Raw genomic sequence first — 27,174 nt, forward strand, 5'->3', positions numbered from 1 at the left:
TCAAAAAATTAACAAATCTGCTTAGCGCAATAAACTAAGAAACTTATAGGTATTTGCTCTATTAAAAAACTATCTGTATTACATGAGCATATATTAAAGGTTACTTCTTGTATAATTCTAAATATAGGCCTCACAAACCAAGGGTACCAACTCAGTGGACACACCTATAATGGCTTTCATCACAGGCCAACCACCACCTCCGAAAAAACCTGCAGAGTGAAACAACTCTTTTGATGGAGAGAAAAAACAGTCTGCAGTAAAAAAAAAAAAAAAAAAAAACCAGAGGGTGATATAGTAACAATTCAATTGTCAAATGCGCAAGTAATACCTATTGTACTAAATTAACATTTTATGTATATTTTCAAAAGAATGATTATCGAAAAGATAACAAAAAATATATTGAAGGGAAACCCTATAGAGCAATATCAAAACTACAAAAAATAAAGAAGTTCTTAGCTTCATCCACAGAAAAAACGATACACGCTTTCCAGTGTTAGTGTAGTATCAAAATACCTCAAAAAGAGTCCCACAAGTATAGTTGTAATCAGTCTCTCTCAACAGTCACAGAATTCTCACTGTTTCGTTGCTTCATCAGGAGAGGATATGCAGCAACATTCATCTTCCCCATTGCATACAATACATGTCAAAATGGCGACTGCTTATAAGGACACTCAAGCAGTTGAAACTTCTCTTTATGCTGAGATCACTTCCTGGTGAATCAGTATCTAGCGGCAGATCAAGGTGGGACTATCATTTCCTGATTCCTTAGTGCATTAGTAAAACGCTTCCCATTCCATAGGGCCATTAGGAGTTACCGTATGCAAACGGTATATCCATCTTTGTTCTTTTTGATGTAAAACCCTTGAAATGTCACCCCTTCTACCATTATCTTTTATTTGTTCAATCACAATACAACATAATTGATCAAATGTATGATATTTATGAACGCAATGCTTTACTAAAGGCATGTATAATTTTTCTTTTTGAATGCAGTGTTTATGTTCTATTAACCGTGTTCTTAGCATGCGTTTAGTTTGTCCGATATATCTTAACCCACAAGGACAAGTGATCAAGTATATCACTGCCTTGGAGGTGCAATTTGTTGTACATCTCAAGTGTATCCATTTATTGTTAATATTGTCCCAAATCGCATTAGTTTCCTCCATAATATTGCACACTATACATTTCCCACATTTCATGTGTGCCAATGTATTAAGTTCTTTGTTTTGTCCAGACATCAGAACGACATAGCACATCTGATAGGTTAGCACATCTAGAATAAGATACCATACATTTCTGGCTAGCAAAAATTCCATGAGTTGTTAGAATGTTCCAATGTTTATATATAATTTTAGCAGTCTGGGGGGATAGCGATCTATATTGCATAATACATGGAATGTTCCTGTTTTGAAGCTTTTGTTTGGATTCCAGCAAGAACTCGCGATGGTTAAATAGTGCTCTCTTATAGGCATGTTTAATGATTTTCTTTGGATATCCTCTATTATATAATTTTTCTTTCAATTGACCAGCAGCTTGTTTGTATTTTTGTGAAGAATCACAACTACGTCTGTATCGTAAAAACTGTGCATATGGTAGATTATTTCGAATATGAGTCGGATGCATACTATCATAAGATAATAAGGTGTTACGATCAGTGGTTTTGGTAAATAAATCAGTCTCAAGTTTTCCATTATTATTAGTGACCATCACATCTAAAAAACTTCCATCCTGAGTTCTTGCTGGAATCCAATCTAAGTTACCAGAGAGAAGGGCAGGGTTCATGAGAGTTCAAAGATGTGAAAAACTAGAGAGCAGTGAGGAGAAGTGGCAACAAAGAGATGGAAACTGGATAGAGAATGGGCACAGGTCCCTGGTGCTGCGTTGACAGCAGCAGTTAGGTGGCGGTTGCAACCATAGAAACAACTCAGGATTTGGGGGAGAGGGTGGGTTGCTGGCTGTCCTCCTCTCAACCCCCAGTTCTCACTTGCAGAACTGGTGTTCTGCACCATAGAGCACACCCACTCATACCCATGAAAAGATTAGAACATTGCTGGGAGGGCTGGGCTTGGGGCAGTGGAGCTGGAGGACTGGGCTTGGGGGCAGTGGGGCCTGTAGTACTGGGGAGGATTGGGCTTGGGGGCAGTGGGGCTGTAGTACTGGGGAAGACTGGGCATGTGTGTGGGGGGGGGGTATCCAACCTTTTCTGGAAGTACTCTCTAGGGTTTGTGGATGATAGGGCACAATGGCATGCATCAGGAGTTTCACACTGTGTCCCTCTTCTGTCCCCTCCCCTCCCCCAAGATTTCATCTCTTGTCTCCCTCAGCAGCTCTGATTTTCTCTGTCTTGTTTTGGGGAGGGGACATGTAGCTAGATGGCAGAGAAGGTTGCATTGCTTGGTCTATCTCACATTCTTGTGCTATTTTTAGGAGTCTGTATGAGTGCAGCTGTCCCCTGGCCTCTTTCTTCCGGATTAGGGAAGTGACAGTGTCTCTCACATTACTTTGTGTGTGTGTGTCTCTCTCTCGCTCTTTTCCTTCCCCCTGTCTCTTTCAGACTGAGCCTGCCTGTAGCCCCTGCTTCTGTCTCTCTGGGTACTTTCCCTCAAATCTTAGGTAAGTTATTCATTCTTTTTTGTCAGAAAATGGGCCAGTCCTGTTTCTTTGACTGATTTTCTGTATGAATTTTGTCTGAAATAATAGTTTGATTTCTGTTATGTGTGAGCTGGTCGTATGTAGGGTCCGGGAACTATTTATAGCACCAGAAGGCAGACTTGATGATTTTCCATCCTTGTTTCTCTGCTGCTTTGTCCAAAATGCTTAATTAATGTTCACTCAGACTTTGCCTTTGAATGAAATGTTTCTTATACCGTAAGGTGATCCCTGCTATGGATCTAGTGTTTTGGTTTGGGCTGCTGGGAGTCTTCCCAGGATCTGGATTTTATTGGGGCTTCCAGCATAAGACAGAGAATAATGACCTAGATGTTCCATCTGGTGACTTTACGAGTTTCTGAGCAGGAACTTGGATGTTGTGACAAGTTATTTTTTTCATGAGCGACTTGTAGGCTTTGACTGTGTGTATATGAGTGGGGGAAATGGCAGTGGCTGTGATCACTTCCATTGAAAATGACCCCCAAGTTTTATTCTTCGTAGGTCCAGACTGGAACAGGGATTTGGCTCAGATTCTGATACCCAGGCTTGACGGAGAGCCTTGGAGTGAGATTAGAGCAGGGTTTCTCTTGTGCTGTTCTTTTCCTCATCAGCGGAAGTTTGATAAGTGTCCATTATTCTTTAACAAAAAAGGCCTTGTAAGCCTGTGGCTTAGCACTGAAGGTTACCCTGAAGCTTGGAATAGGAATGTTCATGCATTTCAGAATTTTTTTTAGAGCTTGTAACTACTTCCTAAGATACTGAACTCTATACAGTGAGCCTTTCTCAAGCAATGGGGAAGAAGGCCTGTTAAGTGTGTACCTTTTCTGGTAGTGGGGGTTGTAACTTGATGGTCCACGTGTGGGCAGTGTGCTGTGGCATTTAGTTTTGAGGCACACAGAGAGTATGCCCATCCTGTTAGTGTTGCCTCCTGTCTGCAGTAATCCGAGGGTGCTCCAGCTTGTGGGATCCCTGTATTCTTACCTGGTGAGTGGAGTCTCTGTTTTTCATTTCTGAGAGATTCCCTGCAGTAGAAAATTAATGTTTGTAAGCCTTTGGAGCCAGGTGATAAAGTAGAATCAGTTTTCAGGCTTTTCTGTTCATTCATGCAAGAGCATCTTTTTTGTACTAAGGGACTGCTGCTCTTTCACCTTTTGGAGGTGTGGGGCAGCCATGGCTGAAACCACTGAGGTGATTCTTCTACCTTTCACTCATCTGTCCTTGCACAAGGCAGGGGCATTGCGGTGTGGACTGTGGCCTTTTCTGTGGCTTTGATGAAAACCAAGCATGGGCACCATTCTCACTCAGTGTGGGAGGGGCTTGTCTGAGGGTTGTTTGGAGTGAGATCCAAACACCTAGCTCCTAGTTTTCTTGAGTTTTCAGGATATATTCAAGCAGTCAAGAGAGAGGTAATGTTAATGGATGCTGGAACCTGTGATATAGCTGCACTGAATCCTGGGCAAAGGGTTTTAACTTGTGAAAACAGGAAGGGTAGGCTGAGCACGTATTTCCTCTCTGTGGCTGCATGCTGCAGAAGTATGACACTGCCAGCCTTGCTACAGAGGTGTCTGCACCTCTCTGCCCAGCTGTGTATCACTTTCTTCTGCTGTGTAATGTCTATGGGGGAGCTGTACAGGTTTGTGTGAGTGTAGTATCACAACCAACTGCCACACTCACCTCTGGGCAGTCCTGGCATGCCTGGCCTGATGAGGGGTGGGCTGTCCCTTTTAGATGTGGTGAGAGTGGCAGCAGTTCCATAGCCTAGAGATGTTAGTCTTTGGCTCGGTGCTGAGAGCTGTCAGGACCCAGGGCTTGATGCTGGCACAGCTCCCCACATTTTTTTCAATCATTGTCACTGGTCTGGAATATGTAGTGAGTAGGCCTTGTTTTCAGAGCTTGGGGGAAGGTGAATGCAGCAAGTTGGTGACAGGGGTCAAGGTTGGCAGTGGTTACTGCAAGTAGCTTTCTCTTCCAGTATTTGGCTTTCCTGATGAGTAAACACCTTTTCTTCCCCAAAGCCAAGCTAAGCTTCAGGTTAGGAATGGGCCCAGTGTTCCTTTGGTGCTAGAATATTGTTTTGCAGTAAACGAGCTGTGCTGCCCTGATGCCATCCAATATCCATAGCCTTGCTGGTAGTTTTGAAGGGACTGAAAGTTTTGTTATGGTGCTGTTAGTGTTGTCCTTGAAAATAAACTTTCTTCAGTGTTTGCCTTTTACAGTACAGTGATACTGTTCGCTGGTTTGTTGGAGGGTAACTTTGTTGCTGAATGGAGTCTCTGTGAGTTTAATGTGGATACATTTCCATGTTGCCAGGGTGAGGAATGGCACCTCCTCGGGTGCAGAGTCAGAGATTACTGATAAAGTTTCGCTTCTTTTTATTCTGTTCTTGTTCGGTCTAATAAGCAGAGCAGGTGCCTTCGTGTCGTGTCGATGTCTGCACTGACTGCTTTCAAGCTTTGGCTGTGTGTTGCGTGTTGATGTCCTCTGTTCTCATTACATAGGGTCTTTTGTTTTGTCTGCAGATAATTGATAACCCGTACATAGGCTGAGAAGTAAGTAGAATTTACTGTGCCATGGGATTTATACCCATGTGAAACATAACAAATGTCTGTTTAGTTATTGACCACCTTTATGAAGAGATTCACCCAAGGCAATGTAGAGCAGTTGATAAGAAGTACAATTAAATACTCACCAGTGAGAAGTGATTGTTATTTCATTGTAGAGTTGTGCTGCTGTTGCTGTTCTCTGCAGATGTGGTGACGGTGGAGGAGAGAGACCTTCTCTAATCTTTTGGTGCTCAAGAAGTGGGTAGTTGCATCTGTGGGTGAGATACGAGAATTCCTGAGACAGTGAGAAGAGAAATTTCAGAGGTAAAAATGCTTCGTCTGCTAATGTCTTAGCTTAACAGAGCAGACATTCTTTAGGGCCTGTGGATTAATTAATAATGACATAATTGACTTGTTTGTTCCCTTTGCTCCTGCGTCCCTGCATACTTCACACCGGCATGGTTGCTGCTTTTGTATTCAGGTGTGTGACTGTTGCTTGACCATAATCTTTACCTGATCTGTGATCCTGTGCCTGAATTTAGTGTTCCATTTCTTTAACTTCCCTTTTATGTTTCTATTGATTTCTTCATGACATTGTTTGACTTCTTAATCTTTGTGCTTTCACCCTTTCTTTTTCTCTGTACCTTACAGTGTCTGCTCTACCCAGTGTCCAGCATCCCTGCTGCATGGCCTGGTCCCATGCGCCCTGCCTGCCTTTAGTCTGTAGGAAGAACGTGGGTCCTCTCATTCCACCTGCCTCCTGAAAGCCTTCATCTTTCCGTTCCTCTCCTCCTCCTCCTCCTCCCTGTCAGTATAGCAGCTGCTGGTCCATGACAGATCCACCATGGCATTCTCATCTCGCTTTGCATTCTGGGAACAAAAGGGAAGTTGTGTTTTATGTTCTCTGCACTTTGTGAGCACACTTTATGGACTCAAACAGCTTATCATATTGCTCTAATAAACGGCGCAAATCAGCGAGTACTGGTAACATAATCACCTGGGAGGGGAAAAACTTGATTTGTTAGCAAGTGTTAGCAGGGTCATGGGGGCAATGTGCTTTTGCTACCTTGGGGATATCGCTAGAATTCAGGGTTACAAGTTAGTGATGGAAGATGCTGTTTCAGGAGCTTGCAAGAGGCATGGCTGTGGATGAGGCAGGTGAATACTGGGAAGGTCAGTTCTAGGGCAGAGCTACATGGCATAGGAAGGACTAATGGGCTTTTTGGTCACTTTTGGACCTTATGGCCATGGATGGGCTGATGGGTATTAGGAAGGTCACTGTTCAGACTGGGCTACAGGGTCGTTGATGGGCTTTACAGTTGCTTCTGAGCTGCATGGTCATGGATGGGCTAATGAATGTTAGGAGGGTCATTGGAATAACATGTATGGAATGTTTGTACGTTTGGGAAGCTTGCCAGGTGCCCTTGGCCTGGATTGGCCGCTGTCGTGGACAGGATGCTGGGCTCGATGGACCCTTGGTCTTTTCCCAGTGTGGTATTACTTATGTACTTATGATAGGCAGATTATATGTAGTTTGGTAGATACAGAACAACAGTGCTTAGGAGATGACAGACTACACTGGCAGAGCTAGACATGCTTGAGGGGTGTGAAGCAGAGATTATTTCTGGGGCTCCTTTAGTTGTTCAAGATGCAGATTTGGGTCTGTGAGTCACAAGTGCATCTAGCTTGCCAAGACAACCCAAGAGTGCAGGTCACAGGTTTGTAAGAGAGCTTTGTGGCTTACTGTTTGGAAGCATTTCATTCAGTGTGTAAGCAGATTTACTACTAACTGCACTCCTCCCCTCCATGCTGTACTGTGTGAGCAGGTTGACTGGTACCCATACCCTCTACCCCTGCAGTATGGGAACATTGTACCTCCCTCCCAATATTACTAACCTTTTTGTCCTGTGCCTGTAAAAGTAAGCATGGCACCAGCTCACAGCGGTACCCTAATAAATTCAGCAGATTCATGTGTTTAAAATCCCAAAGCAGCAGTGATCTGGTTCCCTGATGCTCAAGAGTTGAGGACCAGATCCACCAGATGGAACAGGTAGAGGACCTGAAACTCATTACCCTTTGCTGGGGTCATTCTGTGGCCCATGTAGGGAAATCAGGATTATATAAGGGGCTTTTATCCTCTGCTCTAAGGACTTTGCTGACTGGTCTTGCTCTGCCTTTCATATTGTCTATTTTATTAGTTGCAAAAGTTGCACTGAAACTCTATATAAAATAATACTGATCTCCCTAGAGAGGAGTTTTCTGCCCAGGGCTAGCTCCTCCTCATGATGCCCTTCTAGTTTACTTGATGAGACAGTTTGCTGAGCCTCTGCCCCCCCCCCCCCCCCCGCAAGATCTATTATACTGAACTGATTTCACTATGCAGTAGAAGTTATGAATTCACATCCATTGCATGTCTTTTCTAGGCTGGCAGTCTGCCCTTAGCATGCTGGGATCTGTAGTTCTGCATCCAGTCATGCACTAGACGGAAGGAGGGACATGAGAGGACTGTATGTTCCCACATACTATGGAAAAGAAGTGTAAACTCAACTTATCTTTAGTTAGTCAGGTTCACTTGCGACCACTGTATATAGAAATCTGTCGGCAGGGAGAGATAATTACTGGGCTTGATAAAGATGAGGTTCACATTTGTAGTTTCCCTTTCTGGGAAGAGCTAAATATGATAGCTGGGTATAGGGTCTCCCTCAGGACTCCATCACCAGCTGCAAAGGCTATCTTCCCTTCCTCTCCTTCCCATTAACAGAATTTAAATGAAATAATTGCAGGTGTGGGGAGAATGCCTGAATGCTCTGCTGCAGTCTTGAGGTAGTGACATTAGTAAGTCTGACACCAGTAGACACACATATGACCTCTGAACTTCTGCTTATATGCAGCTTTGCTCACCTTCCAGCAAGGGCACCCTCAGTTACTCTTCAGCAAGGTGTAGGGCAGCAGGGGTAGGCAACCACGGTCCTCAAGGGCCACAACTCAGTTGGGTTTTAATACGCATGCAATCTATTTACATACAATTAAAGCAGGACATGCAAATCAATCTCATGCATATTCATTGTGAAAATCTTGAAAACCTGACTGGGTTGTGACCCTCGAGTGCTGTGGTTGTCCACCCCTGGTGTAGGGGCACATGCATGGTCCCAGTGTGATTGTTAAGGCATCATTTCAAACCTTGACTTGATTATTGACTTCGTTCCATCTGTTTTATTTGAAACCTCTAGGTTAAGGACGAAGACAAACCAGCATCTAAGAAAAAAAATGGCTCTACTGGTAGTGAGGCTGTAAGTTTCTTCATGGATTCTGCTGTTAAGTGTTATATTAACAGTGAGGCCAGAACAAATTTGTTTCCAAGGTCTGTCATTTCTCCCTGGTTTGTACTGAGTCCTGTGCAGTCACCTCTGCTTTGATTTTTCTTCAGATAACACAGATATTAGCACTCCAGTGTGGCCATGCTAACTTCATGCTGCACAAGATTGGAGCCCATCCCTGATGCACTCAGCTGAAGCTGGGTACGATTGGCGATGTTTGGAACTCCAGATGGGCGATCTTTGGATTGCTACTTGCAGTGCAATGAAATTGGGGAAAAAATAACAAAGCACCTCTATGATTAGCTTATTCCAAAGGTTGCAGATAGTGCCAGCACCAGGACAGGAAAATAAGAACATCTGCTTTAACTGAATATTGAAATCTTACACATGTGTACCAGCAGATCTCTAAAGGTTAATGCTCTATTCTTGGAGGCTGTGTTTGTGTGAGTGTAGACGTAGGAGCTAAGTATTCATAATGATTGGGGGGTGTTAAACCCAACACAAATGACTCCTACTTGGGCACAGTGAAGGGAGTGCTCAGTATTGGTGGTGCTTAGCACACAGAGCACCAACAGAGCTATGTGCTGAAAGCAGTACCAGAAGTGCAGGCCCCCCTCCGTCCCTCTTCAAGCTTGCTAGTATAATTTGGTCCCTGGCCATTCGGTGGTCTCCTTACATCCTAGTCTGGTTTCTGCACAATGAACAACTGCAGGGTGCTTCCCTCATCTGGGAATGGTCTTGATGCTGCTTGTTTGGAGCCAGAGTTGGTTTGTTGGGGTGCGTGGAAGCCACGTGCCGTTCTGCAGTGAGGAGATGACTTTATGGCGGGTATAGTAAGGTGCCTGAGATAAAGTAAGCAGGGGCCTAGGAATGATATCTGAGTTATGTCCCATGTCACCAAGAGCTCGTGTCACCGTCAGATGTGGTTGGGATTGGTTTTAGGGCTGGCCTGTACTTTAGCCTCTGACAGATCTCCCCTATATTACAGCCGTACTCTGGTTATTAGCTCTTATTTCTCTTGCCAGTTGTAGTATTTTGGGTGATTCTCTGCCCTCCTTCCCATCCCCATCTCATGGTAGGCCAATGTATTGACATTTTCAATCTGGTTATATAAAAGTAAACTTTCCGTTAACTCAGCACTAGGGTGATTCATGCCAGGACTGGGGTCAGTGACAGGGTTCTGAGTGTGCTGGAAAAACAAGGAGTGCTGCGGGGAAGTAGTGAGGTACATTGGCAGAACTGGATGTGGGTCTTACAAGAGCTTCTGATTAGATTAATGAGTCAGCAGAATATTTGTGACTAGTTCAAGAAATCCCCCCCTCCCCTTATTCTGTGACTTGGTTCATTCACTCAAAATTCATTAATAAACCTTTTTCTTTTTCAATATCTTGTGGACATCAAACACCAGAATAGGTAGCCTTTGCATCTCAGAGGTGGCTGTGTGCATGTTTGTAAAACTGTTTCAATGAGCCACACTCTATGAATGCCCCTTGCTGCCAGTGGTATTATTAGGTAATGGGTGAGGGAGCAGGAGAGGGCAGAAGGAGCAGCTGACTCACAGCCTCATGCTGCTCCCAGCATCACCCCTGAATGACATCAGAAAAGTATTAAAAGCCCTGACACTCAGGCTGCTAGGGTACCTTTTAGAAAGGGTTTTCTGTGTGAACTGATACATCTCTTCTGAGGTATTCCAAAAACCGAGTTCTGCTCTGATTCATTTTCCTTCTGAAGATCTGAAGCAGATTTGCTCTGGTCTCACATGTTATAAAGGGGCAGGGGCTGATGGATCAATGGTTTGCTATGTTGGAGAAAATTTTTCTGCTGAACTTTTCATTATCCTCTGTCAGTTTCATCCTGTAATTGGTTTGTGAATGTTGAGTTTCAAGAAGGGCTTTTTGTCTTTTAGCGGTTGCTGTATAGCATTTCTTCTGTCGGGAATTACTGCACTGCTTTCTCATCAAGTTTCTTTTCCGTTTTTTAAACACATTTAAATGTTTATAAATGAAGTCAGAAAATACAGAAGCAGCGGATGATAGGGCACAGGTGCTGAAAAGCCCGACACCATCAAACAATTTGGAACCACCTTTAGGCCCAGTGAAAACCAGGAGTCCAGAGCCAGGTCAGAGCCCGGTCAGAGTGAAGAGTCCTGAACTGATGCTGAATGGTGACACTGGAGAGCTTTCTCGTGCAATGAATGGTGTTGAGGACAGGAAATGCAGTTCAGTGCCCAGTGCTGAGACTGCTATTGATGACTCTGTTGTGGCTACAAAGAAGAAGATGGTGAAAGTGATGAAGAAAATGGTGCGGAAAGTCTTACCAGGAGATGAAGCAGCTGGTGTGAAGGAGCCACCAAAGAACAATCCTTCTCCAGGGCAGAAGGAAGTCATCAGGGCAGAGCTCAAGTCTCATTCTAGAGTTATGTCTCCATCACCCCCACCTCTCCTAGCACGGAAGATAGAAACCAGGAAGGACAACTCCAAGGATGAGATTTCTGTTGGTTTGACCAACTTAATGTCACGAGGGAGAACGAAAGAGCACAAACCTCGATTCAGGCCTCCTGAGAAGAAAGAAGGGAAACCTTCAGTCCAGAGGACCAATCTATCCCCAAAGCCTTCCATGGAGTCGGTCTCAGAGAAGCCAGGAAATCCATCTCCTGTGCTCGAGGAAAAGGCAGAGCCTGAGCAAGCCACGAGGAAAGCGGCAGCAGAAGTGGAGGTGGAGGTACTTTCACTGTGTGTTCACTAACCTTAGCACTGCATGTTTACACACCTAAAGGGAAGGCTCCTAACCTGCACTAGTAACTGCTTAATGGTGCATTGAACTCGTGTGTGATGTGCAGTGCCACGGATAGGAATAGTCCAGTGCTGGCAGTGAAGAATGGCAGGGATACTGAATAAAAAGACATGATAATGGTGTGGAATCTGAGAGAAGTTTGACTTAATGGTTCTTGTGTTCAAAGCAGGCTTATAGGGAGGGTAGTACTAGGAGATCTTGCGTATAAATTGAGACATCTGCTCTCCCTTGGTGTGAATTTCTTAGAACACAGACCTCAATACATCAGGTATAGAACTGATGGATGTCTTGACTGGAGATGGTCTTAGACTACAACCTTATTACCACTGCATGAGGAAATGTGAACATACACTGCTCTTGTCCAGTCAGCCGTGCACACTCATACACCCTGTTGCATCCCTACACACTCCCATGGGTATCTGTACATAGTCACACACCAAACAAAAAGTTTAACTAAATTCATTAGAGCTAAGCATGAATTCTGAGGGTTCCTAGTGGCAAAGAGAAGGCTTCCCATATAGCTGTGCAAGGCTAGTTCATTATTAATATGAAATTTTAGTAAAGAAAAGGATGAAAGATATGATGGGAAAATCGGAGGTTGGCTGGGGACTTTGGCATTACACCACGAATGAAACTGGGCAAATCAGAGGGTCTAACAATCTCTGTTTGCTTTTTATGTTCTTTGATCACGGTAAGAAAAGGGTTGGGATGTTGCATTATTAGAAACATGGTCACATAGCTATTGATGGCAAATAAAGGGTAAAATGGCTCATCCAGTCTATCCGTTGAGGTGGTTAGGCCTAGAACTGCAGCTCTGAATAAGTAGAGCAGGGGTTCTCAGTGTTGGTCCTCGAAGGCCGCAACCCAGTCATGTTTTCAGAATTTTTCCAGTGAGAATGCACGAGATCTATTTTCATACACTGCCTCCATTGTATGCAAATAGATCTCAAGCATATTCATTGTGGAAATCTTAAAAACCCAACTGGGTTGCGGCCCTAGAGGACCGACATTGAGCACCCTGAGATAGAGGGTTGTAACAACTCACCTGTTGGGCAGAGGCAGGGGGAAATTGAGAGCGACTAATGAAAAGGCACAGAGAGGAAACAGCCTAGTGATTTACTGTAGGCTGTGAAGTAGGTGATTTGGTACCAGCAGGCTACAGCTCCCCAGAAGTGAAGGAGGTCAGCACAGGGCAGGTTGGTGAGAGCTGCATATTCTAATACTTTAAATGCTTTGTGGGTAATTCCTGATGAAGCTGTGTAGGGAAAAGTAATCTTGCATGATTTAGTGTGTGAGACCGTTTGCTTTTAAAACCTGAGTTTGAAGTCAAATACTCATGAATATGCATTAGCATGTGTGTTGTGGGGTTAATACATATAGCAGCATAGTAGGAGAGTAATGCACCCATGAGCAGTGTGTTTGGGGGGATGATTTTTCCCTTCTTTTCTTTGGTTTTCCTGTATCTCGGATCTGAGGGGGATGATATTAGCGATAAATAAGATAATCAGGTGTCTCAGTAGTTTGGACTTAGCCAGAATCTCCTCTGTGGTTTCCTGAAACCCATCTGAGACCAGAAAAAAAATGCCAAAATGACATTTCAGGGCTTGTCTAACAGCACACTAAGATGAATGTTGCAAAGTTTGCTTTCCTGTATGTCCTCTATACCTTTGTTTTATGTGTAATTGGGGGGGGGGGGGGGGGGGGGGGGGGAGGCTGTTTCCCTTTTTATCTTCTCCACATGTTGACTGTTCCCCACCTCCTAAATATTTAGCAATTTTAGTGCAGTGATTAGCTTTTCAACTATTTAACTGAGCAGCTTTTAGTAGATGGTCATCTGTCCAGCTCCTGTGTGTTATTTGAAGCCTGAGTTTTGGAGAGTGAGTTTTGCTGTAACTTTGAAGCCAGGATTGTACTGTGCCCTAACGAGGAAGAGTTGCTTTTCCCAATAAATGTGTGTGACGTTAATGAACCAAACATGTTTTTCTTGCTTTAGCTGCCCAGGGGTCAACCCTTTTCATTAGTCTTTTTCCCTTTTTGGCTTGTTTGAAGGGGAGAGTATCTTCTGAAGCTGCGTCAGGCCTGGTCACTGGAGAGTTGATGCCTGGGCCCAGGGAACAGGTGTGTTACCTTGAACATTATCAAGGACAGAGAAAGCCAGAGCACTTGCCTGGATTTTGGTGGGATATTTTATACGCTTTTTTTTTTCCTCATGTAAAACAGCTTTTATAGAATTACCTCAGGGGTTATGTTCATAAAAGCATGTGCGGTGATAATTGTATGCCTGTTCTGAGGTACAATTTGGGAGGCATTGTAAATAATGCATGTTCTTTAAATGCTAACTTTACGCCTATTCACAGACAGGCATAAATGTGACCATCTCTAGCAAAAGATTCAGTATTATCTTGGCATTAGAGACCGACTGAATTTCGTTTTTGTGTTTGGCATCCAGGTCCGGGTTTCAGCTGAAAATGCCTGTTCATTTTTGACTGAAACCAAAACTCTCTCCTCCCCTTAACCCCCCCCCCCCCCCCCCATGATCACTGCCCACTATTCCCAATCCTGCAAGACCCCCTGAAGGCCCTCCCTGGGCCTGCCTTAGGAAGTCCTGGTGGTCTAGTGCAGGGGTAGGCAACTTAGAGTGCAGGCAGGTCAGGTTTTCAGGATATCCACAATGAATATGCAGGAGATAGATTTGCAAGCACTGCCTCCATGGTATGCACATCTATCTCCTGCATATTCATTGTGGATATCCTGAAAACCTGACCTGCCTGCTGCTCTCGAGGACCGGAGTTGCCTACCCCTGGTCTAGTGGAATGAACCCCACTCGTTCCTGTTCTGCACTGCTGCACCATTGCAATGGCTGCCAAGACTTCCCATGGCAGCCTCCTGACACTGCTGCAGTAAGTTCTGGAAGCCATTTTGTGCTTGGAACTGAATCAGCACGGCAGGAGTTTCGCTCCTCCCCATGCTGGTTCAAAGGCAAAATGGGTGCTGGGACCTCCCACAGCAGTCTCATCAGCCATTACGATGGGGCAGGAATGAGTGGGGTTCATTCCTGCCCCTGAAGAGGTCACTAGACCACCAGGGCTTCCTAAGGTAAACCTGAGGAGAGCCTTTGGATGGGGTGGGGAGGTTGCCAGGTGTTGGGGTGGTGGTTTCAGTTTCTGTTCCTACTGAAACACAGTGGCCAGTTTTGGTCACAGATTTGGTTTCGGCAGAAACTGAAGATCCTGGGTTTGCTCGGGCTCTAGTTGGAATAAAAGACAGTCATCTTTTGTTTCATAAATCTCCTTGCCTGACCTGACTCCTCAGATCTCCTTGCTGTGTGCATTAAATGCATCTGTGGGACATGTCTAGGATTCTGGTGACCTAGCTATAAACCCTGGCAGACTTATAGTCATGATAATTGTAGTAGTGAAGAAATTAATTTGCAGAGAGCTGGGAGCTATATTTATTCTAGAAAATAGTGGAAACTTAGCAGGTCATCCAAACAAAATGTGATTTCAGAAGCTCATATAGTTTTATATATTTGTCTTTGACGTTTGGTCCAATGAAAATGTATGTCAGCCTTCTCTGGAATATTTATCTGGTTTGTTTCATTCCAAACTTCAGATAAAAGGTTCTTCAATTAAATATTAAGGAAGTGATGCCCAGCACTCCTGCAAACCCAACTATAATTCTAATACACAATATTGCTATACTTTAAAACATTTCACTCAGTCACACAGCAAGTAAATCTCTCTCTTATCACAGCAGATTCTAAACTGGAGGAAAAGACTTCAGATGCTCAGCTATCACTTTAAATATATAATCTTTAGAAAAATAAGACAAAGAATGGATAGTTGATACTCTGCAGATTTTTCAAACTCATGAGGAAGCTCACTCAGTGTTAACACTAAGAATTTAAATTTCAAAAGTGATAGCCAAGCATCTGAAGTCTTTTCCTCCAGTTTAGAATCTGCTGTGATAGAGATTTACTTGCTATGTGACTGAGTCGAATTATTTTCATTAGCAAGCACCATTTGCATTATTAATTAAAGATTATACTTTAAAACATGCAAGTGACAGGCCCAGATTTAAAAGCTGGTTACCTGTAGGCAACATGGAAGGAGGAACACCCCCACACCAAAATTTCTGGAAAGATTTGAGGTTGATTTCCTCAGAAATCATTGAAGGAATAATGAGGGAAGTTCACCTCCCTCCCTTTCCTCCGTAAATTATTGGCATAGGGACTGAGTGACTCCAATACCTGTGCCTAGATCTTCCCCCTCCCTTCTCAACCTTTGGGCCTGCCACTGCAGTCTTCTGCTGCTGCTGACTCGGGGACAGTAGAAGCAGCTGTGCATTAAGAGGAAGCTCTATGCAGTCTTTAGGAGCCAACACAGAGATTTGAACCCTTGGAAGCCTTGCCCCTCCTTCACATGGGCTTCCTACAACCTAGGAACCCCTGCAAGGGTGTGTTTTTCACATGGTCCTGAGGTAATGCCCACACAGCATTTCATCTGAGTTTTATGGCTGTTACTGCTGTCCTTGACTCAGCAGCTGAAAAATACTGTGGCAGGTTTGGAAGAAGGGTATGGCTACAGCAGCAGTGCTCTGATGCCTATCAAATTTTGCCCCCCAAGGCAGTTTCTTCCATTGCCTGTTCTCAAATCTGGGTCTTGGAAGTGTTGTATAGATCCATGTATGGAGGAAACAGACCTTGGAACTTCCTCAGTGAAGATGATATGGAGTGATGTCATAGTTGGTGTCTCAAATAGAATTGTTTGTGGGGTTTTTTCATATTATGTGTCTGCTATGATGTAAGAATTTGTTTTGAGATCTTAGTTATTGAGGTGAAGGGGAGAATTTGGTTGGTAATGCTATGAGAAGTGATCAATATACTGAAGCAGTGACATTTGTGGTGAAGACACTAATAGTATTAGAATGACCTGTGATATGGAGTAAAATCATTATTGCTAGGCTGGCTCAAGTCATGAACCAGATGAGGCACAGAGTGCAAAAGCTCAAGGGTGCCAAAAGCCTGCCTCACTGGCTCAGCCTTCACAGAGCATGTTTTGCTTTTATTGCTGTGTCTTGTATCTGCATGACTACTAGAACCACTTCAGGTTTAAATGCAAGAACAGGTACTTCTATTGTGTAGTTTCCCACTATTACAGAACCTGTGGGATAGTTGTGGCCATCAACCAGCAGGTGGAGATGTGGAAATGGAGAACTGAGCTGAGACATATCTCTCTTGGCGTCCAGTACAGCTCCTCAATATTTTGTATCTCCAGAAGGTGGATGGACACACTTTTCAGCCTCTGGTTCTGAGTGATTTGCTCCTGGTCCAATTGGTCAACTGCTCTCCAGTTGAACTTTGTGGGTAGCGTGAATCTGCAGAGTTAGATCCCTATCTGTAGTGTCCTGTGAATTTACTTCTTCCCTCTCTGTTTCCTTTGGAGAAGGAAAGAGGTGTGCTGGAGAACGTGGGACAGTCCTGAGCTTTTCATATCTGGAGTAAGACTTGTGGAGATTGTGAGCTTTGGGTGAAGGTGGGGCAGCCAGCAATGGTAAGTCCGACTAAAGTATGACTGCAAACCATGGGAGGGCTGCAAGTTCTACTTAGTGCAAGGGAGGGATCCTAATTCCCTAGGACATGTTGTGCTGCACTGGTGACAGGGTGAATGGCGACTTCCACGAAGGCAGTTGAGTAGTGTTGCCGCTGTGGGATCCACCAGCTGACTGGATGTTGCAGTACGTGCAAACCGGGAATCCCATGGAATGTGGAGGAAACGATCAGTGTTAGCACATCTTCAGATTTGGTGCATCATCCAAATATGTTGGGGTCTTCAAGCTTTTCGGCAGGACTTGGTGTGCAGTTTAATGCAGGAAAGCACGGGAACGGGTGTCATTTTGTCGGGCAGTGAGGAGCAGCCTCTGTCTGATCATTTGCAGAGCACAGCAACCATTTTACAGCCTCAGGGTCTGACAGACATTCAGCTCCATTGGTATTTTTGTTTTTTCCGGAGTTTATAGTGCTCTTAAACCAGTCATATTTACTGAATCAGGGATCAGAGTTGCTGCAGGCTGCTTCAGTTTTTGTCCGCTGCCCCTCTGGCTTCTAAGAGATCTTATTTAGACCTCCAGGAGTGGGCAGATGAGGCTATCTCCCTCTATCTGATGTTGCCTTGGTCTGTTTAGAGGAGCCATTGTTAAAGAAGCTGTTAGAGGAGGGAGAGCTCCGTCCTGAGGAGGGGGATGATCCAAAAGTACCGAGGTTGTTTCATAAAGTGCAGCTCAGCACTCTTTTTTTTTTTTCTGAGACATTGTTGGTGATTTCCATTGAGGAACCTTCTGCTTTGGGATCAGAAGTCCCATCTTTGTCGATCATGATGGGGCTTAGAGGTCCTTCTAAGGCCTTCCCGATGCATCCAGACATTCAGGACCTGATTACAGTAGAATTGGTCTCGCTGGACGCGAGGGTAAGAGGGGGAAGAGCCAAGGCTTGACTCTACCCGTTAGTTCCAGAGGAGAAAGATAAATTGCAGCTTTCCAGGTTGGACTTCCTGGTTACAGCAGTAACTAAGAAGGCCACCTTTTCTGGTGGAAGGGAGCATTGCCCTAAAAGACTTACAGCATAGGAAGCTAGAAGGCTTACTGAAACAAGCCTTTGAAGTGGCCTCTTGGGCCTTCAAGTGACAGTGTGCAACTTGTTTGTGGCAAGAGCATGCCTGAAGTGGCATTAGCAACCGGCAATACAAGACAGATGTCATAACACCCATCTGGAAGTGGGGTTGGCCTACTTGGCAGATGCTGTTTATAACATGTTACAGCCTAGTATGTCTTTGGCTGTCACGGCACATCATCAACTCTGGTTGTGGCATTGGGCAGCAGATGCACATCAAAGTCATGTCTACTTAAACTGCCTTTTCGGGGCAAGTGGCTATTTGGAGAAGATTTCAGTAACTTGTTGTAAGAGCTGGGGGACGCTAAGCCACAGTGGTTGCTGGAGAATAAGCCAAAAGCCTCTGGTCATCCATCTTCAGGGGGCTCTCAATCTCAATTTTGAGTCAGCAGATAGTACTGGCTTGGTCATCTATATATTCAGGTCCTGCTTTTAGCCACACCAATCTACCTTTCTTGTGGCCAGGAACTCCTCCTCTCAGTCGGCTAGAGCACCCAATGCCTCTAGAGCTTTGCAGTGATGCAAGGCTGGTTCACTCTTCTCTTCCTCTAGTGGGAGGACATCTTCAGGAGTTTTGGGAGGAGTGGACCAAAATCACATCAGACCAGTAGGTTCTGGATAGTCTTACAAAATTACAAGTTCGAGTTCTCCTTCCCAGTTGCTCTTATCTTCTTGCAGCCTCATTGTCTAAAGGGAACCAAGGCGGTCAAGGTTCAGGCTACGAAAGTGCCTTGCTGGTGCTCCAAGCCATTGTTCCAGTTCTCTGGGCCAAACAGGGACAAGGCAGATACTCAATCTACTTCATTGTTCCAAAGAAGAAAGGCACCTTTCTTCTGATCTTAGATCTCAAATGTCTAAACTGCTGCCTCTGTGTGTCCTGGAGTCACTAAGAGTAGTCATAGTCTCAGTTCAAGAAGGAGAATTTCTCACCGCCCTTGACCTCTAGGAGTCTTACTTGCATATACCCATATGGTGATCTTATCAGAGGTTTCTAAGTTTTGCGTTGCTGGACCATCACTGCCAGTTCAGGGTTTTGCCCTTCGGTCTTGCCATAACTCCAAGAATGATAACAAGTTATGGTGGTGGTAGCAGTGGTCTTCCTTCGGCACCAGGGAATAAGAGCTCACCTGTATGCTGATGACTGGCTCATTCGTGCGTTGTCCTGTTTTTATAGTGTAGCAGCGACGGGCAAAGTTGTCCATCTTCCTCACAGAGTTCAGGAGGTCAAAGCTGGTTCAACAGTCAAGGTAGACCCAGGATCTGCGACTACATCCAGGTTCTGGGATCAGTGGAAGTGGTGCCATGTGCAAGGGCTCATGTACGGCCATCACAGGAATTCCTTTTCAGCTGCTGGTCTCCAGTGTCACAGAAGTACGACCTTCATCTTCCTTGAACACTTGAACACTGGTTGCCAGATGGAGCGTGCAGTGATGGTTGTTGCCCAGGAATTTGACCCTCGGAGCTCCCTTTCTGATAGCATAATGGAAGGTGGTGACAATGAACGCCAACAAGTTGGATTGGGGAGCTCATTTATACGTTCCATCTGGTACAGGGCACCTGGGCAGAACAGGAATTTCAGTGGTTGATAAATCACTTGGAGCTGAGGGCAGTGCAGAATGCCTTAGCTCACTGTCTGACAGGGGCCCCGATCCAAATTTTCTCCGACAATACGATGGCGGCGGGTTATATCAACAAACAAGGCAAGACTTGCAGCCATCCAATGATGGTGGAGGCGGCCTCCCATGAGTTTGTTGGAGAAATACCTTCTCTGCTTGTTGGCAGCTCACATTGCTGGGTCCATAAATGTGGAGGTGGACTTTCTCAGCAGGCACTCCTTGAACCCATGAGAATGGGATCTGTCTATCCAAGGTTTTCAGCTGATAGTGGACTAAAGGGGTTCTCCACTTCTGGACATGATGGTGGTGAAAAGGAATGTCAAGGTACCCAAGTTCTTCAGCTGTTGGAAGGAACTGGACTTGATGGGGAGTGAGGCTCTACTGTAGCTCTGGCTGGAGACACATCTACTGTATGACTTCCCTCCTTGGCCCAGGGTAGGCTGCATGTTGAAAAGGATCACATTGCTGCGGGATCAAATAATTCTCATAGTCTTGATTGGCTGCTGAGGCCGTAGTACGCTGACCTGATCCGACTGCCAGACAGAGGTCCTTTCTGTCTTCTGCAGGTAAACGGCCTACTGAAGCAAGGTCTGGTGCTACTGGAGGATCCGTATCCTTTTGGTCTTGCAGCTTGGCCATTGAAAGGGCTTGATTGAGATGAAAAGCTTATTCTGATTCCTTTCAAAAGTGGAATTGGCATTTCATCTCAACCAATATGTGGAGCTTCTGTCCTTTCGCAGAGAGGAGGAAAAGACTCAATATTCTTCCTTGAAGCTTCTTGATATGCATTAGATATCTAGAATTCATGAATGAGTTTTGCAAATCAGACAGACTGTTTTGTGCTTTTTGGTAAGCAGAGGTTTGGCCTCATGGCTTCCAAGCCCACCACTGCTAGATGACTGAAGGAGATTATAGCGTCAGCTTATTTGTTTGCGGGGAAGCAGGCTTCTCAGACTTTGCGGGCTCATTCTATGAGGCGTAGAGTGAAATCCTGGGCGGAAACTACCTCACTGTCTCCGGTGGATATTTGCAAGGTGGCAACATGGTCAACACTGCATTCCTTTGCCAAGCACTACAGCGTGGATGTTGCAGTGTGCTTTGGTAAGGCTTTTAATCCTCAAGGCAGTGGTGCCAGGATCCCTCTTACTCTAGGGATTACTTTTGAACATCCACAGGTTCTGGAATAGTGAGAAGCTATTTAATGGAATGAGAAATTTGGTCTTACCTGATATATTTCTTTCCATTAGTCTTTCCTACTATTCCAGAGGCCTGCCCAAGGTTTCTGAGATGCTTAGTCATGCGACATAAGGGTCAAACAATGACTGTCACCTTCCATGGGTTTTTGCGTATCTCTTGTTCTTTACAAGTTGTCCAGAGATGAGAGAGAGCTACACGTTTGCTCGCCTGGTTAGTGTTAGGTTAGCGAGTTGTTGAAGGTTGTTTGTGTTTATTCTGAATTTCTCCTTACTACTTGCCTATGTAAATACTGAGTATTGGATGCCAAGAGAGATGTCTCAGCTCAGTTTTCAGTTCTCTATCGCCACCTGCTGGTTGAAGGACAGAACTATCCCACAGGTTCTGGAAAAGTGGAAAGGAGTAATGGAAAGAAAATTATATTGCGTTGTATTTGGGGCTTATATCCCGCTAACACCTTTTCAGTTCTAAGCAGTTCATGAACATAGGGATATAGATATCAGAACATTCCTCTGAGAATTAAAATGGCTACTTTGGAGACAAGCAGAGGTCTATAGTACTTGTTTCTTAAATAAAAGAGATTTTATCTTCTTTTGAAATATGAGATATGGTTGTGAAGGAGAAAACGTTCCAGCGATTTCTTTCCAAAATCTAGCTGCTTGAACAGCCAGGGATTTGTCAGAGTGCTAGTCTTACCCTTGGATGAGGTGAAAGTGAAAAAATGGCAGCTTCCTGTCTCCTGGTTCTGGTTGGGATTGCATAGCAGAAATGGGCTAGTAAATAGCTGAGGATCAGTCCTTGTAGTGCTTTAGAAAGGAAGCGTATCAGTTTGAAAAGCACTCTTGCCTCAGTGGGCAGCCAGTGTAGTCTGATGTAAAAAGGGGAGACACTGTCGAATTTTGTTAGCCTAAAATTATCAGATAAGACCTAATTTTTCCTTTCTGTGTTTGTGTTTTAAACCTTGGTTAGTGCTGGCAGCCAAGCGTGGAGGAGAGCATGTGCTTTTGCTGCTCTAAAAGAGCTATTTAACTGGCCAGACATGGCCGCTGACTGGTAAATAGCATATCGATGCCTAACCGCAGATATTAGTTGGGAGATATCCGGTTGTCTCTTGTTAAATATTCACAGTTAGCAGCTAGCCACTAACTGGCTATATTGCATGGCATAGCTGGTTAGTGTTAATTTATTAGGTCTGCCATCTCCATTTGGGCAGCGGAGCCACGGGCTTTCTACTAGCATGGAAGGAACTGCATATCCCCTCTAGATACCTGATTACCCCAACCTCTTATCTGCTCATGACAGTGTTACACAGTCAAGGCAGTATAAACCTATGTAATTAGAAAGGAACCCAGTATTTAGTAGATAAAGAAATATAGTTTATTAGCATTAATATCTTAGCCAAAGACAGTACAAGCAGTTCAGTCACTCATATGGTTGAGCAGCAGTTCACGACACGTCTGTCACCCAGCTTCTCTTGTAGCCTTCCTTCTGCTCTAATACCCCTCAGACTGCTCCTTTTATACCATTTTGGCCCTATTGATTCCAATGGACCCTAGCTTTCTCACCAGAGCTCTCGGCCCTTATCAGTTGATAAGAAATGACTTCATCATATTCTCAAGCTCAAAGTATAAACAAGATATGTTCAGAGCGCATCTGTGAGATGACTTCACAGGTCATTTTGCCCTCTTCAGCTCCCCCCTCCCCTTTAGTATTCTCATCCTATGTACATCTAACCCTCTATCAACTTCTTTCTCATGACTTCTCACAGGTGCCAGTCCCAGGATTGTTTACAAGAGCAAATGCCCCCCTCCCTTGCCAGCTCTCTGGGAACTCACTTCAGCTTGTGCTGCAGTAAAATGTACTTTGTATCAGAGATGATTTTGATTTTTAAGAGGCCTAGCTCTTTAGCCTGAACCATTGGCCTTTATTTTCCTGAGAGCAAGGGCTAGCATATTTCTACATTAGGCACGGATATTCAATGCTTAACCAGCTATGTTCAGTGGTTAAAATAGGCTGCATAAATAGCATGCCTATGTTTAACCACTAAAAAGTTAACCTGTTAGAGCTGAGTGTCATCTTAACAGGTTAACATTTTAGCAGTAAAAAAAAAAATAAAACTCCAGATATTCAATGCCAGTTGCTGGAAACAGCCTGGCACTGAATATCTGGGTTTAATGCTGCCGATCGAAAGCAAAAGCGCTGCCGGCTGAATATCTGACCCTGCGTGTGTGTGAGGGAGAGGGTGCCAGAGCAACAGTTCACTTAAGGTGCCGCAACTTCTTGAGCATCACTAATTATTGCACATTTTAAATACCTTTGAGTCGCTACTGTGATTCTTGTGAAATTTATTTTTAAAATATTCATATTATCTGATGTCTTGTAATTGTGTTGATTGAGGTGAGTTTGATATTAAAGTGAGATGTGAGTAGATACGTGATTGCTGTTGGCTGTTTGAGGAATATAAATGCCTTTCTGCTGCCTTTTGAAAAATTTTTGCGAGTTCTAAGTGTAAGTATTTTTGAGTATTTATTGATAAGTGGTGATAGGTGAGAATGTGGTTTTCTTTTTTAGAAGTAATACTTCTGAATTGTTTTTCTTCCATATTGGGATCTATACAACACTGCTATGTTTTAAAATATAGCAGTGTTATGCATTAGGATTATGGTTAGGTTTGCAAGATGATTCATTCACCCAGAGTTACTTGAGGAAAAGACAGTGCTACTAAATTTTTTGCTTAATGAGATTCTGGCAACAAAAGCAGAAACTGTTTCATGTTTTTAAGGTTTTCAGTTACTGTTAAGAGCTTTGTTTTCTGTTACCTCAGTTGAAAAAAAATAGATCAGAAAATTGCAGTATGTGCGAATCTATACCTGCAGGTTTCCTCTGCAGCCACACAGTGGCACCATTGCACTACAGACAGAAGGAATTGGCCACCTCTTACTAAAAGAGACTAGAAGTCCCTTTTACTAATCTGTGGTAAAACTTGGCCATAACGCACCCTTACGTGAGTTTTTCCCAAGCGCTAAGGCCATTTTAACCACAGCCGTAAAAATGGTCTTTTCTGTACATTTTGTATTAATAGCCACGTGCTAATGTTGTCAAGCTATCCCTGCTGTGCACAACATAAACTTACAGTTTTGTTAAAAGCATAACATTAGTGAAATGTTCAGATATAAGCATAAATACAAAGGCCTTTTTCTGTCAGCCGCAGAATACATTTCAAGGTTGCTTATACGTTATCACTGTCCCCGATTATTACGTTCCTCACAGCAGCATTTATTGCACCTTCCCCCTCCCTCCGTTATATGACTGGATACCACCTGTACCATAGCTTTCGCTTATACTGGTCCAGAGCTCTGGAAAGTTTTACCTTTACAACTTAAACTTGAGCAATCTTATCCCACCTTCAGAAAAACTCCTAAAATCCTGATTATTTAGTCAAGTTTTCCCACCACAATTTCTCTCTCCTTTCACTGAGTTCTTTCGGCCTATTTCCATGGATGATGCCTCCTTCACTACTTGTTGTCTCTTGTGGCTTTTTGATCTTGCTCTCTGAATGCTGTTCTGAGCTTTTATTGTGAACCATCCAGATGCCACATGGCGATTGGCAATATATCAAATATTAATAAATAAAAAAAATCAATGAGGTGAATTTGGAAACAGACAAATTGAATAGGAATCATGGTATAGTATCAGAAATATACACATTAAAACAGTTCAGTTGAATAATCATGTAACAGAAATATGATAAATGTTACCAGGGTATAAATGATACATCCGAATAGGCCAGAACAGTGCAAAGGGAGATGCCTTAATAGGCAATGTATTAAACATTTATATAGCATAGAAATGATAAGCACAAGGTTAGCACAATACATATGACATAATGTCAATGTAATATAATGAACCATCTTAATAGGTAGCCGATTGGGCGAGTGCAGTTGAGATATATAGAAAGACGAGTAGAACAAAGCTGTCTGGATAAATATGTGGCTAAATTGAAGGCTAATTACATATACATTTGAATAAAGTGATGTGAAAAAGTTTCCCCCTGCTGATTTCACACTGAACTACCTTTGGATATTAAAAAAAAAATGTTTTAAAGTATATTTATGATGCTTGTATTTGCACAATACCCTCTTTTAAAATACATTATAGCACACAATGCAGTCGTGAAGAAATGTATAAAAAATGAACTATTAAATATTGCAGGAGGTTTTTGGCCAATGATGAAGCGACTGCCCACTTAGTACTAGAACAGTTTCTGTTTATTGTCATTGAGTACTTTGGGCTTTTGAGGTCTTTTTTTTTCCTTCTATTTTTGATGAATGTTTGGATACTTAGGTTTATATCCACAGTATTTCATTTGAAGTGATTCAAGAGATCTGTGGTGCAGTTTTTCTTTTGAAGTTTGCTTTATGGCAGACATAACGGGACCTGTTCTGTCCTTAGAACACAATCCCAGAAGGTTTGGGGATCATCCAAGTGTGTTTGTGCAAATGTGGGATGAGCCTGTCCCAGATGAGTTGTCACTGTGCACTTGGGGAGTAATTTTGGCAAGCTGGCCACTCCTGGGAAGGTCCAAGAAAACAGCAGGGTAATCGATCTGCAAACTCCAAGATGGAAACCAAATGAAGCAGATATGTATGTAGAAAACAATATTTAATGGATTCAAGTCAATAAAAATGAGCAAGCTTGCTCATTTTTATTGACTTGTATCCATTAAATATTGTTTTCTACATACATATCTGCTTTGTTTGGTTTCCACTCTTGGGAAGGTTCACTACTATTCCAGGTCATCTCCATCTGGAGGTAGTGGCTCTTACTGTGGTTCAGTGGATTTGTAACCTTTCCCAAACTGATATTTCAACAACTTTTTTTTCTCATTGCTTCTGGAATTTCATTTCATGGTGACATAGTGTTCTTATATAAACTTTGTGGTAACTATTTTTCTCCGAGGACAAGCAGGCTGCTTGTTCTCACGACTGGGTGACGTCCGCGGCAGCCCCCACCAACCGGAAATAAGCTTCGCGGGACGGTCAGCACGCAGGGCACGCCCACCGCGCATGCGCGGCCGTCTTCCCGCCCGTGCGCGACCGCTCCCGCCAGTTACTTTTTTTCCGCGACTGAGAGAGTTGTGTTTTTCCCCTCTCTCTCGTTTCAGCCGCCGGATTTTTTCGACCGCGTTTACGCGGATCGTCGCTTTTGGCCTGTTCGGCCTCTTCTTTTTCTTCTTTCTCTTTTAAAAAAAAAAAAAAAAAAAAGAATTTTGCGCGTGTGGAGCACGCGCTCCTTCTTTTCCCTCGCTTTCTAGCGGGGACGCCTCGTTGCGGCCTAGTGGCCGCTCGGTCGGTTACAATTTTCGTGGTGTGATTTTAGCCACCATTGCCGACTTTGACTTCGCCGACGCGATTTTTCCGTCGATGTCCTCGAAGGTCCCGAGTGGATTTAAAAAGTGTGGTCGCTGCGGCCGGCCGATCTCGCAGACCGACACCCACGCTTGGTGCCTCCAGTGCCTTGGGCCGGAGCACAATCTCAAGTCGTGCGTTTTGTGTCTCGGTCTCCGGAAACGGACTCAGGTTGCGAGGCAAGTTCTGCGGGACCGTCTTTTTGGAACTTGCGCCGGCCCCTCGACGTCGACCTCGACGGCATCGGTATCGAAGGCCGGTTCTTCGGTACCGGTATCGATGCCCGAGACATCGGCACCGATGGCAGCGACCCCAGGAGAACAGGTCCCGTCGGCCCGCCGGTCCGCCGGCGAGAGTGGGGTAGAGAGACCGCGTGGGCAGTCGGCCCCGGTCACTCCCTCAACTCGTGAGCCACGGGACCGAACCCTGTCGGACCCGGTACCCCGAGACCGAGGGGGATCGACCTCCTCCTCCTCCATGCCCTCCGGCACCGGTGACGTGCACCGGAAAAAAGACAAGAAGCGCCGTCACCGGGAGCCCTCGGTGCACCCTGAAGAGGAGTCGACGCCGAAGCGTCATCGCAGAGAGGAGAGATCTCCGTCGGTGGTGGAGGTACCGACGCGTCGGGGTTCCGGCACCTCGGTGCCATCTCCTGGCCCCCAGCAGCTTCCGGCACCGACACCCTTACCGGCCCCACCGCCTTTCCCGGCAGCGGGCCTGGACGAGTGCCTCAGAGCCATCCTTCCGGGATCCTGGAAGGGCTGATGCGCCAGGCTGTGCCGGCGCCGGGGGTGCTTGCGCCCCCGGCACCGATGACTGTGGCGCCGGCGAGCTCTAGCCCGGCGCCGGGGCAGTCGACACCGCCGCCGCTTGCGGTGCCGGTCTCGACAGCCACGCAGGTGGAGTCCCCGTCGACGTCGATGGAGGGAGCTCCGTCCCCGCCGGCGCGGGAGTCCACCGCTCGACGACACCGAGACCTTGGTGCCT

General features: G+C 44.7%; 1 protein-coding gene across 6 annotated transcripts in view; it reads left to right on the forward strand.

Annotated features, from left to right (window-relative positions):
• The window catches only part of MYO18A (myosin XVIIIA), a 278,083-nt gene that overhangs the window by 95,402 nt on the left and 155,507 nt on the right, over positions 1 to 27,174 (forward strand). For 5 of the 6 annotated variants that reach the window (XM_030185915.1, XM_030185909.1, XM_030185912.1 and 2 more), the window contains exons 1-6: positions 2,541 to 2,613; positions 5,398 to 5,516; positions 5,844 to 6,075; positions 8,423 to 8,482; positions 10,517 to 11,230; positions 13,352 to 13,420. The exons of the other annotated variant lie outside the window; for it this stretch is intronic. In XM_030185915.1, the coding sequence (XP_030041775.1) occupies positions 6,037 to 6,075; positions 8,423 to 8,482; positions 10,517 to 11,230; positions 13,352 to 13,420 (882 nt within the window). In that variant the 5' untranslated portion in view covers positions 2,541 to 2,613; positions 5,398 to 5,516; positions 5,844 to 6,036. Of the gene's footprint in view, positions 1 to 2,540; positions 2,614 to 5,397; positions 5,517 to 5,843; positions 6,076 to 8,422; positions 8,483 to 10,516; positions 11,231 to 13,351; positions 13,421 to 27,174 lie in introns of those variants that run through there. 6 annotated transcript variants of the gene reach the window in all.

The sequence above is a fragment of the Microcaecilia unicolor genome, chromosome 13 (assembly GCF_901765095.1).
Source record: "Microcaecilia unicolor chromosome 13, aMicUni1.1, whole genome shotgun sequence".
Lineage (NCBI taxonomy): Eukaryota > Metazoa > Chordata > Amphibia > Gymnophiona > Siphonopidae > Microcaecilia > Microcaecilia unicolor.